This window comes from Musa acuminata, chromosome BXJ3-4 (assembly GCF_036884655.1).
Source record: "Musa acuminata AAA Group cultivar baxijiao chromosome BXJ3-4, Cavendish_Baxijiao_AAA, whole genome shotgun sequence".
NCBI classification, from domain to species: Eukaryota; Viridiplantae; Streptophyta; class Magnoliopsida; order Zingiberales; family Musaceae; genus Musa; species Musa acuminata.
In genome coordinates, this window is record NC_088352.1 from 28,065,453 (window position 1) to 28,083,389 (window position 17,937).

General features: G+C 41.8%; 3 protein-coding genes across 11 annotated transcripts; 1 reads left to right on the plus strand and 2 right to left on the minus strand.

The window, feature by feature from the left end:
* Nucleotides 1-205: 205 nt before the first annotated feature.
* On the plus strand, nt 206-9,860 carry LOC135637291 (glucuronokinase 1-like). Its single transcript, XM_065149930.1, has 6 exons — nt 206-462; nt 1,233-1,382; nt 4,488-4,676; nt 4,891-5,007; nt 6,625-6,785; nt 9,195-9,860. Exons 1-6 carry the CDS (start codon nt 250-252, stop codon nt 9,436-9,438), a joined length of 1,074 nt encoding a protein of 357 aa, XP_065006002.1. The 5' UTR covers nt 206-249; the 3' UTR covers nt 9,439-9,860.
* Nucleotides 9,861-10,238: 378 nt separating this feature from the next.
* LOC135637292 (chalcone--flavanone isomerase-like) lies at nt 10,239-11,691 on the minus strand. The gene is made up of 4 exons (XM_065149931.1): nt 11,406-11,691; nt 11,179-11,337; nt 10,768-10,991; nt 10,239-10,652 (listed from the first exon to the last, which is right to left on the minus strand). Exons 1-4 carry the CDS (start codon nt 11,515-11,517, stop codon nt 10,437-10,439), a joined length of 711 nt encoding a protein of 236 aa, XP_065006003.1. The 5' UTR covers nt 11,518-11,691; the 3' UTR covers nt 10,239-10,436.
* A 1,382-nt stretch (nt 11,692-13,073) lies between these two features.
* LOC135584121 (WRKY transcription factor SUSIBA2-like) lies at nt 13,074-17,496 on the minus strand. Of its 9 annotated transcripts, none has more exons than XM_065146490.1 (7): nt 17,194-17,496; nt 16,504-16,634; nt 15,550-15,753; nt 15,314-15,457; nt 14,555-15,222; nt 13,863-14,021; nt 13,074-13,674 (listed from the first exon to the last, which is right to left on the minus strand). In XM_065146490.1, the coding sequence occupies exons 3-7, from the start codon at nt 15,643-15,645 to the stop codon at nt 13,476-13,478; spliced, it is 1,266 nt and encodes a 421-aa protein (XP_065002562.1). In that variant the 5' UTR covers nt 15,646-15,753; nt 16,504-16,634; nt 17,194-17,496; the 3' UTR covers nt 13,074-13,475. The 9 variants fall into 9 exon arrangements, with proteins under 9 accessions (XP_065002562.1, XP_065002564.1, XP_065002566.1 ...); XM_065146492.1 differs by lacking the exon at nt 17,194-17,496 and adding an exon at nt 15,893-15,965 and having other exon boundaries at nt 16,504-16,898; XM_065146494.1 differs by lacking the exon at nt 17,194-17,496 and adding an exon at nt 15,893-15,965 and having other exon boundaries at nt 16,486-16,898.
* Nucleotides 17,497-17,937: the final 441 nt, after the last annotated feature.

Here is a 17,937-nt window from a genome sequence, read left to right on the forward strand (position 1 = left end):
TTAGGTAAATTTATAGATTTTTTCTGGGGCAGTCGTCGTCACGACTTTTAAGATTCAAATTTTTTCTGGTCAACTCCCATCTCACTGTATGATTCAAATTTTTTAATAAGATTTTTTTTATCATCCGATTTTTTGACGACTCGATGTATATCATTCCACGTGCATGGCAGGTGGGGCAACTATATAATCGGCAGCGGCTGGGTGGGATTGATCCGAGGGGCGACGACTGTAGTTTCTCTGGCGCAAACCATGGCGGCCCAGGGTTTCGTCTCAACCATCGAGCACAAGGCGTACGCCCGCATCGGACTCCTGGGAAACCCTAGCGATGTCTACTACGGTCGCACTATCTCCCTCTCGATCGGCAATTTCTGCGCCAACGTCCGCCTCGAGCCGTCCGCCGACCTCGTCATCCGCCCGCACCTCACTCATGATCTCGTTTCCTTTTCCTCGATCCATCATCTTGTACTCCTCCTCTTCCTCATCTCGTGTTTTCGGTCTTATTATATCTATAGATCTGTATTCGCGTCCTCTTTGTTTGCCAATCATTAAGATCCTCTTTCTTCAACTATGCGGTCAGTATGGTGCTCCCCGGTCTTGTGAATCTTTTTCACCAATAACCAAATTTGTCAACGAAAACGGAAAATGGAAGTATGGATTATTAACGAACTTTTTTTTTTTTTTCATTCGCTCAAACTTAAAAAGTATAGATAAATTCAATGAACTTTTTTTTGACTGTTGTGGCATCTGACTTCTATAACCTTTACATGTTATGTTTCATAGCACGTGCAATGTCTCTCGAGGATTCGGTTGCTCGGAGCCTCTGTGATGATGTTGGAAGTTGTAGAGGATGCTTCGGGTGCTTTTTTTCCTTGTGTTTCTTGGAATCGCTTGCCACAAGATTCTTACCGGGGGCTTTTTGTCCTTTTCATGCAAGATTCTTTCTATAGTTAAATCTTGGTTTATGTCAATTTCCAGAGACCAGCCTTTTCTATGCCATGTATAAAGATTTGGATAATGGGGATGATGAGGATCGTTACCATCAATCAAGTTTCTTAATTCTTGGTTTACGCCACTGCTAATTGAATTTATCAAAGGATAATTTTTTGTTAAAATAAACTGTATTTTTTCTCAAGTTTGTCGAGCAAGAACTCTCCTTTTGCATCATATCATTGTGCAGATATTGTTTCTAATTTTCACCTGGATACAGACTCGTGATGGTATGTTCATTTCAGGTATGTCGTTTACAAAGTGAAGGTTACTATGGAGGGATGAGATTGCTGATGGCTATCTGTAAGGTTTTCTACAACTATTGCTCTGACAATAAAATTGAGCTAAAAGGAGGAAACTTCACTCTGTCTTATGAAACAAACATCCCTCGTCAGGTGAAGTTTTGGGGCCAATTTACATTTTGTAGGCCGTTCATACATATGGAATTGCTTAGTTTATATGGCTTTGTATTTTGATAATCTATTGAACTTTTCAAGGAATTGGAGCATCTAACACTTTTTCTTCTTACACTTGAATGTAGAATTTTTAATATACATGTTGATCATCTCGTATCCTACATCATCCCAGTTATTGGCAAAACTCTCCATCAATAGAACAATCAATGCGATGGGGTGTATGCTTAATTCTTAAGGACTGACCAATGCAACTCTTATGTACAAGGATTGTTGTTTCGGGTACCGGACTCGTTTTGGAGATCTGTTGGACCGGTATGTACCGGTGTACCGACATATGGTATACTAGTACATACTAGTGTTTCAGAGTGGAAGAAAAAAGGGAGAAAAGGAAGGGGCGATGGGGGAAGAAGGAAGAAAGAAGAAGAGGAAGCGGTAGAGGAGGAAGAAGAAGGAAGAATAGGAAGAGGAGAAGAGGTGGGAGCGTACTTAGGAAGAAGAAGGAACGCAGTGGCAATGTCAAGTTAACAGCGGTGAAGCAGTCGCGAAGCAGCGGCAGCAGCGAAGAACGTGAGAAGAGGGCTCATGTTTGCAAGCCCTAATTTCTATTTTAAGTTATTTTCTTATTTTAATGTCAAGTTGGATGGGCCCCGTTGCTTTTTTTTTATTTTTTAATTACTTTCACTGAACTAGATCGGGCTGCCCAAAACAAGGTGATACATGTACCGACCCATGCCTGTACCAGTACATACCACCCATTTTGTACCGTTTTGAGTGTACAACAATCATTGCTTAGGTATACATACAATCAAGGTTTGAAATATCGTACCGTACCGGCATTTCGACATTCGCTCGGTACGATACGATATAGTATACCGAGCGGTATACTGTTCGGTATGTATATATATATATATACAAGGTATGCAGTTTTGAATAATACCGCCCGTACCGGGCGGTACGTACCGGTCCGTCAGTTGACCGGTACACGGACTGTCTGTTACCGGATGGTGTGTGTGTGTGTGTATATATATATATATATTAAGGCGACATCGCCTTTTATAAAAATATTTTATATGTAAAAAAATCTTTTATATATATATATATATATATATATATATATACATGGTTCGTCTTATCGGTTCATATCGGTGTACCAATTAACTATTGGTATGGTACATATCGAGCTGTACCGAGTCATACCGAGTGTACCGATACATAGTACATGGAGATGTACTGATGTATCGCCCATACTGGTCCCTTGTCGGACCAGTACATACCGCCGTACCAAGCGGTATGCTTTGGTATGGCGAACCTTGATTTTACATTAAATATTTGATATTCTGTCAACTAGTATACTTTCAGGCATTATCAGCTCATGATTATTAAACTCCTGGTTCATAAGCAACCTACAAGGTTTGGCATTGTTCCTATCAATGATCAAAATTCTAGTCATACTGATATATGGTCCGGCTCGTTTTTACTGGTCCAACCTCTAGGCAGTAAGCTGCATTACTGCCTACAGTGGTACCAGGTTTTATTGATTTGACTGGTTTTATCATTGGGTGGTTAGAGGAATCAGCTATACTGCCTGGTTTGTTATATACCTGCTGAATAAGCAGTTTTGGTTCAAAAACATATTTTACCTCTTGATTTCAGCAAAACCGCCCAGAAATCAGGTGATATTCTGACCTCTTGTATGGTTCAGCTTTGAAACAGCTTAACCCAATCAGTTAACATCAAAAAGCAAGCATGATAGCAAGTTGCAGCCTGCCCGATATCTACAATTGTTGTGTTCATTGATCATTGAGCAACATGATGTTTTGAAAGGAAGACAAAAAGAAGATAAGAAGATGAGAAAGAGTAGGATCAAGAAAAAGTAGCTGATAGCAATCTGTAGTATGTTACATTATTTCTTCTTCATTTAAATTATATTGTATTTTAACCAACCAGTAGAGGATGGTGTACTGGTTGGTACCACATGACCATGGTCTTGGTTCATATCACCTAATAAATTCATTTTTTTATGCAACAAAATAAACTTAGAATGAACCAAGATTAAAAATTAGGATTATGTGAGTGCAAGACTGCCATGTAAACTAGTTCCAGATGGCTATGGCCTGACAATTATATGATGGTTTCCACCAGATTCATTTCCTGACATGTGTTATGTTTGATTCATGTTTGGAACCTAGGTGGTTTAATACATGATTTAGATTACTAGCTCGGTAGAAATTGGTATTATAAATTATAATATTCACCTATTGGCTTAGGTGAAGATCAATGTTATTTTTGCCACTCTTCACAAAAGTTGAACCAATGTCTTTAGCACCAGACCCTAATTTTCTCCTTTAACTTTATCGTGGCTTGAATGAATTGTTGGAAGTCTGAAAAAGGTAAACTTTGAACAACTATTAAAAATTAGTAAGGAGTTTGCACAAACTAGATCAGTAAATATGTCCTACTCAATTAAGATTCAATGTTAAAGGGCAAAATACCTCGTGCTATGACCTGGGAAAACGTTAAAACCACTATGACTTTTGAAAGTTGAAAACCTTGTACGAAGAATTGCCAGTTCTTTCTGGGAGCTTCTTGTTCTCAAGTCACTTATCTGATAGAGGATATGCACTTTAGTTTCTTATGATGAGTATTTGGAATTTATGGTAATAAGGATCATACTCTGCAGTCTGGATCTTAAAATTATAGTCTGGATCACAGTGCAAACTGATCCATCCTACATATGATGTGCTGTATACTCTTACTGGAAGGTAGACCTTGGTGAAAGAATTTGAACTAAGAATTCTTTTGAAGATTGTTTCAGTATTGCTGCTTAGAATATGGAAAGGGGTGATTTTATTCACTTGAAGACATTATGCAAATAGAAAAATGTCTGACTTGCAGCTTTAGTTGGATATATTATTAGTAAGCCTTTTAGCACCCTACTTCCATAAAAAAATGCACTATTATCTTTCTAGTAGTAACATAATTAATGATCATCAGCTGACAAAAAAAATTTAACCGTCAGCTAGATTTTATGCTTTGATGTTTTTTTGGACTGGGTTCTAATCTTAAGTTTTGTTTTCTTTACAGACTGGGCTTTCTGGTTCAAGTGCAATAGTTTGTGCTGCCCTTAACTGCCTCCTTGACTTCTTCAAAGTTAGACATCTTGTAAAAGTTGACATCAGACCTGAATTGATTCTTAGTGCGGAAAAGGAACTTGGAATAGTTGCTGGTCTTCAAGATCGGGTTGTGCAGGTCTATGGAGGCCTTGTCTACATGGTATAGTAAATTTATGAACTTTTGTTAGATAAAAATCGTTTAAAAATTTAATGTATGTAAAGAATGGTTCCCTATTATCATGTACACATATTGTGACACCAATTTCTCTTTTCTTTTTGCCTATCTGCCCTAATATGTGCACATTTTTGGATCTCTGCTTGTCTTTGCGTATTCAATTGACAAATGAACTTTATTCTCACAATTAAATTGCCAGGACTTCAACAAGGAACATATGGATAAACTGGGACATGGTTTGTACGTTCCCATGGATATTGGTCTTCTTCCTCCTCTCCATGTAATATATGCTGAGAATCCAAGTGACTCTGGGAAGGTTTGTTCAGTATAATATGTTTTGGATCCCACACTAAGCTAGTTGTAGTTTATCTTGATATCTGCTGCTAGTAGATCTTAAGTGAGTGGAGCAGCTCTCTGTTAGATGAGATCTTTACAAAAATAAAAGTAAAAAATGCATAATTAATTTCAGTTTTTGACTTGTTACCTTATCCATTATATGCATATACTGAAGGAGCCATCATATTTTACAATTTTGCATCTCTATCAAAATAAGATGATATAGATGTATAGTGGAATTTTTTGTTTCTTGTGTTATGATATTTAGATCTATGATTAATGAACAGAATGTCCCCAGTAGAACAAATAAAATTCATAATTTTGTTCTTTGTCACCATCTTTACCTTGTCAGTCTTTCTTTTTTCATATAACTAAAATGACCTCAAATAATTTCAACTCAGAAGTGAACTTGTCAACTTTGCCTTGTCGAAAAGTTGAACACAAGGCAGAAGAATCATCACACTCAAAGTAAACCCCTTTAGGTGAGAGAACCCTCCAAATGAGAAGCCATAGAAGTTTAAAAATGAAAGAATGTTGTCTACAGTAAATAATTGTTCCTTTTATAGCATGATGTGGTATTTTGGCGGTACAACTGCAATGCTAAATGTTGCTGAATGTACATTCAGCAACATTATAACAAGATTAGTGAATATGCCAGTTATACACAGCTGAATTTCACTTCCAAATCTATATTATACCAATCAATACTTCGGTTTTTATCAGTTCAACGATTTGTTGTTATGCAGATCAGATAATTTTGTCCAGTCTGATCCAAAACCAAGCTAATTATCTCGTAATCTCATCACATCAGATTTATCAAGTAGTAACTTGATTGGTACCCAACTATATAGAGATATAAGCCTATTACCCACTACTGCTACCTCCATACTCCTTTCATTCTTTTTCTTCTCTTTTTTTTTACTCTTCTTCAACCACTCCATTTTGCCTTCTCCTTCACTGTTGGGCCACCATCTTCTTTGCTTTGCTGCTTCTCTTCCTTCAATACTCATTCCTTCACTATGTCACTATCTCTCCCCTGGTACACATTATTGCTCCACCTCTGCTACACATTTGCATCGCCATGTCACCATTTCTTTTGCAGCATGGCGCAACTCCTGCCTCCTTTTCCTCCTCTTCTTACTTTTCTCTCTCCCTCTCTCTGCTAATCCAATTAGTTTCAACCAGTACCGACACTTTCTAAACTATACAGTACTGGTACCAAATCAATCCAGCCAAATGTCATAAGAAGTTTAGTTTGGTGGAATGACTTGCTTGATTATAATATGTATGTCAGTTTGATTTTCTGGTACCAAAATTTTGTTGGTTGCATTTTTTTCTATTATTGGCTAGTCTTGGATCTTCAGCGTGTTTTTTGCTATATTATTCTTACATTCACTGTCTTTTCTGCCTTCTTTTAGGTAATATTATTTTAAAACTGTGATATTACAATCTCCTCATCTGAGCCTTATATGAAGTAGCGTTCAAGAGCTTTCAAGTTGCAGCTGCCATATCATGTTAAATAAGCTAACAACTAGCAATTTAATTTTTTATTTGTTGCAACGTAATCATGGAACTGTAATTATAATTGGTGATATAGGTGCACAGCACTGTTCGCCAAAAGTGGCTAGATGGTGACAAGTTCATAAGATCTTCAATGGAAGAAGTAGGAGGGCTAGCCCTAGAGGGTCGTGAAGTTTTACTCAAAAAGAATTTCAAAGAACTTGCAATGTTGATGAATCGCAACTTTGATCTTCGAAGGTATGTGACTATGATAAGGACTTTATTATTGGTTTGTTTGCTTAATGGATCTATATTGTCTTGCAAATCTTTCCTCTAAATTTTCTGACTGGCAACTATGTACTGTAGTGCACATTGTATGCCTAAGAATGCGAGGGGCAAAATTTCCTCAAAACGAACAAAATTGTAAGAAACAATGAATGGTAAAAATGATCAATTATCCCTAAACTAAATAGGAACAACTGAAAGTTCTCATTCAAGTCAAATTTACTACTTAAGGTAGCAACCAATATATATTTTCTAGGATTAAAGCTCCTAACTTTGCTACTTTAATATATGGGGAAGTAGAATCATCCACACAATATATATCGTAGTACTAAGCTACTAACCTGATATAGGGATTATAACACATCGACGGTTGTCAACATTTCATCTTCATCTGGTCAGCACCTAGTCACCTTCATGCAGCTAACATGTCTCTACCATCTGGCCCACATCCCGACCCAATTCAACCAACAAGTCATATAAGGCCAAAGATACCTTTGCATTATCGAGGGGTTCGACTCAACTTCACACAATTGGCCACACAACACCTACGGAAAGCTGACTCAGTAAGTCGTTACCCCGCATTCCTCAGGTTTGACGAATTACTTCATGATCCCATTCATGACTGGATAATGCGCTTACCCACATTAATCATGATCTCAGACTCAATAATTGTCTACCACACTATAAAGCCGCCCCCCAAGTGTATCATCGGAAATCTGAGAGATTATGATACAAATTATGCCTTATTGATTCGGTATTTAATTGAATCCAAACTAACATAAGCATCGGAGGGTTTTTGTTGGACACGTCCCCCATCATAGTTTTGCAAGTTTCATCCCGAACATTCTCATCCAAAATCATTGCAACAAGACAGTCTCGGAAGTGGACTTCGGTTGGCATCAAATCTCCATCCACATCGGACAATCAAAATCTGACTTAACTTAAACTAATTTAATTACATGAATTAGAGAAAATGAACAAGGATGCCTTCAGGGCTGACCATGTTATAGATATGTTATTAACACCTCCAGTACTACTAAAACACTCTTTTGTTTGTTTGTTATAATAATTATGAGAATGAATCCAAACTTTCCCGGTTAAATAACTGGTCATTCCATCATCGTTAGGAAGATCAATTGTTGTGTCACTCATCATTATTAGTGTTATACCTCTTAGGTACTACCTAGAATAATCTATCAATTTGTGTGAAGAAAATTAAATAGAAAACCCATTTGAGCTAATGGTATTTTTGTTAAACACTGTTCCAGGTTTTCTTTCAGTCTTAGTTGAACTTAACTCCTTAACGGAGCTCTGGGGTTGGATACCCTAATAAGTGGAAGGGTGGCTGCTTCAGCATTGTCAGTCTTAATCAAACATAGACTGTGGCTACGTTGTGCTTAAATGGCAATTGTCAACTCTCCTGTCTTTGGATTTTTGTGTTCTCGAAGGATTTCAAGGTTGATCGTGCTTTTGTTTCTTTACAAATTGTACAATGGTTGCTGGATCTCTTCTACGAACATCCCTAAGATCTGCTAGACTTATCCTCCATTTAGGGGAATTCTCATTTTGAGTCCTCATATATTTCCTTCCAATCTTCATCAATTTTTCAAACATGCATCTCAAGCCTTGAAATAGCCTTCTTTGGCATTACACTTGGCTATGCACTCCATAACAGGTCTCGCTCACTTCAGTTCCCATTTGGTTCCAAATTATCGAGTCAAATTTGTAGTTGTAAGCTTGAGACAAGCCGTGAAGGTTATTTTTCATGGTTTGAGTTGGCTGCTCCAATTGGACCTTCACTAGTCCATCATTCTTCTCACCGTTACTGAGCATGACTTTAATGTTTCAGAGTTTCTTTGTAAACCACTTCTAACTTAGGACAAAATCAATACAATGACATCAATGCAGTAGAGAGTGAGAGAGATGGTCCTCACAGGAACTAATGAAAATGTTGATACATCTTGTAGCTACTCAATTACCATAAATATATTAAACCTGTTTAAGTAATGCATTCTTAAAATTGATTTTTCTTGAAAGTTTTTTATTCTGTTGCATATTTCCAGGACAGCTATTATTGTCTAGTCATCCCTTCATCACACTCTCTCACTTCATATATCTGCCTGTTGAACTCTGGATGCTTACTTGCAGACATGTACTATTATACTTTGCAGTGATTCACCTTTACTGTTCCATAAGGAGTTATCCAGAGGGGAATATAATAAAGAAAATTAGAAATATATGTTATGTAGATCCACATTAGTTAGGATTGGACTATCTCAATGTTCTTTGTTTATGAAAGATGGTTATTAGGGGTTGTACATCTTTTCGTTCAATGCTGCTAATGGAATACGACCTTGCCTTTGTCTTTGTGATCTGACCCAGGCAAATGTTCGGAGACAATGTTCTAGGTTCTCTCAACATCAAGATGGTTGAGGTAGCTCGGAGTGTCGGGGCTGCATGTAAATTTACAGGTAGTGGAGGAGCCGTGGTGGCTTTCTGCCCTGAAGGGCCTGCTCAAATAAAAAATCTGGAGGAGGCTTGCACGAAGGCTGGGCTTAAGATGCAACAGGTTGTAGTTGTACCTTCTGTTCTTCAAGATGAAGATTTGAAAAACTGGTCCCAGTGATTGGAGCCCCGAAGCTGCAACCATTGGAGGAGTCTTGCACGAAGGCTGGGTTTAAGATGCAACAGGTTGTATCCCATCTCAACATGATGAAGATTTGCAAACTTGGTCCCAGTGATTGGAGCCTGGAAACTGCAGTCTTTTCAAGTCGTGTTATGAAGAGATAAATATGAAGTAGGATACAACTATGAAGAGATGGGATATGCGTGTTGTTTCGTTTTCGTTTCATAATTGATGCTTACCAGAGGAGAAAAGCTATTCGCGAGCTATGTTCTGTCAGGTTGCATATCAACCGGTCACTTTAATCCTCGATTTATTTTCTTCGTCCAAGCGTAAATTGCCTATTGATCTCTCTTCATCATTGTAAATTATTCTGACACTATGATTACCCATGATGAAATTTGAGCACTTAACCAGTTCAACTACATATTGAGTAAAGACGGGATTGGTCTGAAAGAATTTACTCTAAAGGAAGCTGTAGAAGGTCAACCGGATAAAGAACATTTATTTCCACATTTGTGGTCCCAAGCACAAAGCTTCCGGTCCTCCATTACAGCATTTGATACATTCATCAGATACACCGAAAGGGAGGAGAATCTTCCACACCCAACAACTCTGCCTGCTTGGGTTGCCAGCGAGACCTTCTCCGGCAACTACCTCTGCGCCTCCCTCCCCTCCCTCGGTGCCGCCCCCCCAATGGAAGGGTGGACTTCGCCCACCGCGCGGAGGGTGGGGCATCAAACAGGCGAGTTATGGGCATGGCAAGGGCGGAAGCCTTATACAGAGAATGCTCAAACTTCCGATTTTGCTCAAAGAAAACGAGTACACGCTTTTGATTTCTCTGGGTATGAACCGTACACATAGGTAGACTAGTGTTCTTTATTACTTAATGAAGTTCTACTTTCTGAAAGAAATGTAAAGAGAACTCAAGCATGGCCTCAGACATGAGGCCATCACTGCCACTCATGCAGGACTGACTCCTTTTAGACGATCAGACTCGCTCAGACGATAACAGCTACAGGATTCACCAGCTTGGTCTCTTCTGCCTCGCAGTGTTGCTTCAGGAGCTCCGAGAACCGCAGTGCCAGGCTCCTTTTCGCTCCAGGGGAGACGCCATGCTCACCGATGATGGACTCCAAAATCGCCTGGCTGAGAGGTTGGTTCTGTATCATGGCGATCCCTGCCTCCGGCATCGACCCGTCCTTGGAGAATGCGATCTGCAGCATGATCGTAAGAAGAGAATGAGATGTAGGACATACGAAGGGAATGAGAGATGTGCGGGCAGCGAGAGAGAGAGAGAGAGAGAGAGAGAGAGAGAGAGAGAGAACCTACAAGGAGAGAGTCAGAAGGGGCATGAGTGAAGAGAATGGAGGAGCCGGGAGGGAAGGTCTCGGCCCTGAAAGCCTCTTTGAACTGCTCCAAGGCCGCGCCATCTGCTTCGGCGTAGACTCCGGCCGCCTTCCACTGTGCAGCGCAGTTCTCTGACACCTTCTCCGCGTACTGCTGCCCGGTCAGTGGCTTCAGCAGCGTCACTCTCGTGAATTTCTCAAATGGACCTGTCTCCATGGATTTCAGACCGAACGCGAGAATTCTATACTAAATATTTATGCTAATATCTCATGTGCTTCACAAGAATAACAACTCTAATGCCCGTACGATCCGCTTCCTTCTGCGATATATATATATATATATATATATATATATATATATATATATATATATATATATATAAAGTCGTCTGACCTCCGAAGATGTCTCGGAAAAATTCGACGGCGCCATCGAGCTCGTCGGCACTCTTCCCCTTCCACTTGCTGGCAAGCGACTGCACCGCAGCATCCTCGAGGTAGACGCCGATGGCCGTGAAGGCGACGAACCTGCCTTCGATCTCCAGGCCCCGAACACCTGCGTGACACCGGTTCACGTCAGCAGCCAAGACGGGGAGAGCAAGTACTGCCGAGGGTGGAGCAGACCTGCGCCACCGAGGAAGTGGGCCTTCGTGGAACCGGGTGGCGCGACCACCGGAGGGAAGACGACGCCTTCGACCTCGAGCTTGGGCAACGGAGACCCTGTTCCACCGCTCATTTTATGCTTCTGCCTCTTCTTCGCCGTCGAAGTGATTCGAGATGGAAGGAGGATCCCGACTATATAGACAGAGCACTGACTGGCGCAGATTAAGATAAATAAACACCCACAGCTTTAGGTTACAATAACCATTGTGCCACCGATGACCGGAGATTCCTCTAACCGGCCGCACGTCACACCTTACAAGAACTTCCATAGTGTTTGGCTTCGTCGATCATGTTTGCACCGACAATATTTAAAACCTGATCACGCTGCAGCCAACAATATTCTGTACCGCTAGGTCCGAGCCGACACTCGAACCTGCCGTTCTTCGTAGGGTCTAAAGATCGGTCGCGATACCTAACGCTACTTGGAGATTGCCATAGAAAAACATTATAATTTGTCAGACATCGCGTGTGGCGTGTTTGTGATTCGTGGTGCAGAACAGGGCAGAGAAGGGGTTTGGTGGGAAGGCAATTAGGTGGTGGTCACGAGTCACGAGGATGACCGACGGGTCCGAGAGGGCAAGTGGAAGCGACCGCAAGCGTTGCTGGGATGGAGAAGGAGACGGGCCTTAAAAGAAGGAAATATTAGGCGGACTCTTTCTCGGGAGTTAATGCATGATGGATCCTGAAATCCTGGGCCTTTTTTTTTTTTTTTTTTGCATTTTTAACCCATTAAGAAAAATCATGCAGCAGTTAGGTAGGTGAGTGACCCATTAATTACTACCCCGATTGCGATTGCATCTTGTTTACATTCTTGGGAATGATTTTGGAAATTGGACCACCTCATAAAAGCGACACCGTCGAGCTTACAGCTTACTCGATTCAACATAGTAATACGCTTTTCTTCTTCTACAATTCTACACCGTCCGTATTCAGATCGTGCAGGAAGTCTCGACAGCAATCGACTGTCCGTCAAACAAAGCAAATGTTCATTCGGCACCGCAACTCTTGTTCTATTTTGGGGGATATTACTTTTTTGTGTAAGGTTGTGATAATTCATCATAACAATGTGAAAGCTGCCTGACTGCTCCAAGGATTCCTTGGTTTAGGGTTTAGGTTAAGCCAAAGTAGTTATATCGTGAGGAATGAAATGTTGAAGGAGACATTGGAATACGCCAACGTTATCTGTTCGACCTCCGAAGTTGACCGATCTTATGTTTCTGAATAGGTACGAGAGCTGTTCTTCTTATACAAGAAGCTCACACGGTCAACCACTGCACCAAGGAAAAACTTGTCATCGATATATGAAGAGAATTGCTTGTTTTCTTGCTTGTTATACAAATTGGTGACCCTAGTCTCATTGACCATCATCCCCTCAAGTAGATATTGGAGCAAATGAATAACACAAACGAAGTAGATCTTGAAGTTATTACGATCTCATCACAATTCAATTCGAAGCAAGTTCATAAAAACACTTCGGGGACCGGGCGTTCGAAAAGGAGTCGTCGATCATCAGGTGCTTTTCGGCAAGGACAGTAGTTAATCTCGCATGCATCGGAAGTTCCCTTAACCCACCTTAGTCGTAACCCAAGAGGAGCTCAAAACAGCACCCAGTCGGTGAATGAATGGATGTACGGGAACTTTGACTTCTTTATTGCTAGAACTTTGGGTAGAAAAGGCTGAACTGAAACTGAAAGACAAGAGACAAAAAAAAAAATGCAATCGATATGAATATTCGGCAAAAGAGAAGGTTCATTAATTTGATGTTGCTGCAGGCTTGCTTCTCCACTTTCGGTTTCACAGGAAAGATAGCAGAGCTTGAGAGCAGCCACTGGTCACCTCATCACCGAGAATACCACTGAAACTTAATGCATCGTAAATGGTAGAGTGCTCCCTTGAGGCAATCGATGGCTTGATCCGAAGTAGTCCTTCGGAACATGACCAGTTATCATCAACAAGCACCGAAGCCCTCCCCAAGCAGACGTTTCCCCGTGAGAGTTTTATTTTTCTTTGCTTTCCTTTTTGCCTCCGGTGCTACTGAAAGTTATGATCGGAGGAGCCGTTAAACCCTTCTTCGGTATCGGGGTCGGAAGCACCGAAATTGATCTTTCTTTCTGGCATCTCATGATTGTGCTTTCCCTCGTACGTGGTGACATAATAACCGGAATCATCCGAAGCCCTCTCCACATACTTGCGCACATTGCATTTGGTGCTGGTGCATCTGTAGTAACTTCTGCGAGTACCAGTTCTTTATTCCAGAGCAGGTTCTCACAAATTAAACTTTTTTTCTTTCTTTTCTTGTGATTGTAATAAGCAGATTTAAGTTTGTGATCATCAGAGCTCAGTGAGACGGATAAAAAGCGTTTTTCCTCGAAAAGTAAAGAAACAGAGAGATCGAAAAAGAAGTACGATGTTACCTACCTTGGATAAGTATTTCCCTTCACGAGTTTCTGTCCGTACTTTCTCCAGCGGAAGCCATCGCCAGGGATATCACACTCCATGGCGGTCAGCGTAATTGGATCAGCCTCTGCACCATCTTCCGTAACGCTGTTTGCTCCGCTATATGGATCCTCGTTCTTCCTAAAGATGCACAAGAGTTCATCAGGTGGACGACCTATCGGAGTCAATAATCTTCAGTATCTCCGAACCCAAAACATGTTTCAACTATTTCTTATTATACCAAAGATAAGTGGCGAAGGTGAAATTTTAGTCACCGATTTGCATTTTTCCTCTCCTCAGTTTATCTTTCTAAGCTTTACTGGAGCCTACACACCCTTGCGAGTACTATTCCAACAGTTGTAGTTTAGGGCTCATTGGAAATTTTCTCACCATACCAACATCTAAGACTTGTGATCGAGGCATTTTCACTATAATTTCGAACAAGTGGTGGGTTTTATTAACTTCATTTCATCAATTTTCTCATCCAGTGGACGTGTCATCGATTGTTGACATGAGTCGAAGATGTGAAAGTGGATAAATCATACATATTATGTGGACAAATCAAGATCAGAAACTATCGTCATCATAGCGAGCAAAAAAGAGGCATTGTAATATGGCACTATCACAACGAGTTTGATCAGTTTCGAATACAAGAAGATTCATGGCGTGCGTACCTTCTCTTGCAGTCAAGCTTGTCGGAGGCCATGCTAGCTGCTCTGCTTCTGCTTCCCACCTTCCCAATCTGAGTGCTAGCGTCGGTGTTGTTATCGCTGCTATCGTAGGTGGTGGCGATAAAAGACTCGTGGGAGAAGTGCACTCGCCCGGCATAGGTGGGAATCCCAGCCAAGCTGGGTTCGTTTTGCTCATCCACGCTCGTAGCAGAGACCTTCACCTCTGACACGGAACTACCCCACGATGGATTACTGCCAGCCTCTCGTCCGGCCTCCTCGGAGACGAAGGCCTGGCCTTGCGAGCCCGAGGAGAGTTTCCTGGGAGGCAGTGGCTTGGGGTGGTTGTGTTCCCCGTTGTAGACAATCTCGGCTATCTGCCCTTCCAACGATCTCTCCACTTTCTTCTTCACAGGGCACGCAGGGTGCGTGCATTTGTAGTAACTTCTCGGGGATTCGCTTCCTTTTACTTGCTTTTGCCCGTACTTTCTCCAATTGTATCCATCGTACGAAGGTCGATCTCCGCAGCCCGTTGGCTGCTGATGATTTTTCAGATCAGACCGTGAACAACTCTGTCGACGGCTGGCGACGTAATCTGGTTTTGCTTGCTCCACAACTACAGCTGGTTGTTGATAGTTTCTTGTTGGCTTTTGACGAATGGCATCGGGATTTTCCTGATCCAAATCAGTGAAGCACCGTTTACATCCATCCATTTTAACTAGTCAGGCGGAGGTGAATCGAAACGCATAGAGGAAACCAACTGACCAGATTCGCCAAGAGTGCAGCGGTGGCCCTCGACACAACCTTCGCGGTAGGTTTGTAGAGGATGTTTAGCGGAGAATCCGCTTGCAGAGTCGTCATGCACAACTTTTCCGATAAACGAGAGGCGGCTGATTCTGATACATCATCCTGCAGAGCGAGGTTTGTCACCAAGAACCAGAAGGTGTAAAGACAGATTCCAAAATCCATGAATCGAAAAGAAAAGGCGCTCTTGAACTCACGGTGGGCGAGACAGCTTTAGCTGCGCGATCGTTCGATGTTGGATCAAATTTCATAGCCTTCGGTTTGATGGCAAAAGAAGATGAAGGAGAACTCATGGCGGACGCCGACCACGGGAAAGAAGCTGAAAATTCGGAAAGGTTCTGACGCTACAGGTCTCGCGATATCATTCTTCTTCTCATCTCGCATTTCCCACCTGCATCAAACTGGAAATATCCAGCATCTTCTAGCTTCAGGAATCCAGTAGGAGCCAGGAGCCGAGCAAGAGACCTCGACGGTTCGAGATCACAAGCAACTAAAATTATAGATCGAGAAAGCGCTATTCAGAATTCAATGTGTTAATACAGTCTAATCGAGGATCGGAGAAACGCTGGTCCTTCCAAGTCCAGAAGCGGGATTTCTGTTTGCAAGTTCCTTCCTGCAGATTCACAGGATATCTTACCCTCAAACTTCTCATGCTTTCTATTTTTCGAAAGAAAATTTTCTATCAACGTTTCGTAAAATCTTCTTGTTTTGGGTCGAAACTGAAAAAGCCATTTCATGATGTCTCCCGCAAGCGTAATGAATCCTAAACCATGCTATTCAAGTATTAAGGTATGAATGTTAGGATCGTACGTGCAACCCAAGCTTGAAACCAAATCTACAAGCTTGAGATTGTAGATTAAGTTGGCAACTTGAACTTGGGACGTTCAGATAATGTATGATTCTAATAATTGCACATATCTGCTGCACAGAAAGCATATATCAGACTCCACTCAGGCCGAAGATAGAAAGCTCCAACATTTCTGAACTCAAGTTTTTCACATCAACGCCGCATGAACACGCACAGAGAGAAGAAGGCGGGGGAAAAAGTAAAAGACAAATGAGTAAATAAAAGCCGTTGCAAGAAGACGCCATAAGGAAAGAGGAGTCTAACAGAGGAAAAGAATCCAACATACCAAAGTCACGTTACGTACCGATCGAAGAGAGTCCCGGAGACCTTTTCTTAAGGAAGCGTAACCAAAACCCCCTCGCAGCTTTAAGATGAGAACAGGGAGCGAGGAGGACGAACTCCAGATAGGCATCCACAGCGGCGAGAAATCATAATCTGATGAACACTTGCGTCATTCACGTGCCATCAACCACAAAACAAAAGTTGCAATGCTCGAGTATACACGTCGAGAAAGGAGAAGAGATAAAAGCGTCTAGCTTTAGTTAACTTGTTTCAAGACACAAAGGAAGGAGAAAAGAGAAAGGGACTAGTGAATGGATGCTTAAGCGGAGAGGAGACTGGTAGTGGTGCTGAGAAAGGAAGGCTGATGGAGAAAAAGCTACCGAAAGGGCCAAAACAACCACCAGTTGAAATGCATGAAACCATAATGAAGAACGTTAGGTTTGAAAGAAGACAAGTTGTAGTATGAAACCATTGGGCTTGGATCCACTATTTCGTGACATATGACGTCGGCTAGAATTAATGTAGTCTTCTCTAAATTCAGATGGTCACGTACTTACTTGGTCCAGAGTTTAGGGCTGAACATCAAAAAGAAGACTGGGAGAGAAGATAGACAGGGAATAGGAAAGCAAGTAAAAAGAGTTCGGCAGGTCCTCTCTCTTCCGGCAGCAGAACTTAATAAGGATAAAAATTGAAGCAAGTAAAGGAAGATCACCGTAGATCGATGTTCTAAAGAATCCTCTTCCACGGAAGAGAGATCGACCATGTCTTCTCTTTCTGCTTTATTTCCCTACAAACGGATTAAGGTCGGCGGGTGGGTGGAACAGTCCGTTATGCTCCGGCCTCAGCTTTATTACCGCACAACACATCCAGCACAAGGAAGTAATTACCTCGTCAGTTGCACTCTTACTACAATTAATGTGTTGGAAGTTCTCACAACGGCATAAACCGCGTGCTCTTCTTTCGCTCTTGCTGAAGGTTTCTTTCTGGGAGACGTGATTAGGGCTTCACTTTTGGGGCAGAGAACACGAGGACCAGCTCTAAAGCGAGGGATTCCGGAGAAGTAGATAAGAACGATGATGGGAATGGCCCCCTCCCCCAGGAATTGACGAATGAGTTAGGTGGGAAAGTTTGGTGGGAGAGGCGGTGACAGAAAAAGGAACGACCGGGGGCGTCAGAAGCCTGCACGTCCTCAGCGCCTTGGAAGATGATGATGAAAGCCAAAACCGATCGAAAGACCTCCGGTTCGCCATCAGACACAGGAAAAAGGGAAATCTATGGCATGATGTTTTCGGACGTGAGTGAGACTGCCGGGGGGGGGGGGGGGGGGTGGTAAGGCTCGGAAGATAGGCCGCATGCAACGTGCCACCGAATCCAAGTTCCCGTGGCCTCGTGTGATGAATTGTCGCGACCAAATCGTGGAAGGGGTGCGCGCGTGCGAGGAGTCGGAATCGAGCAT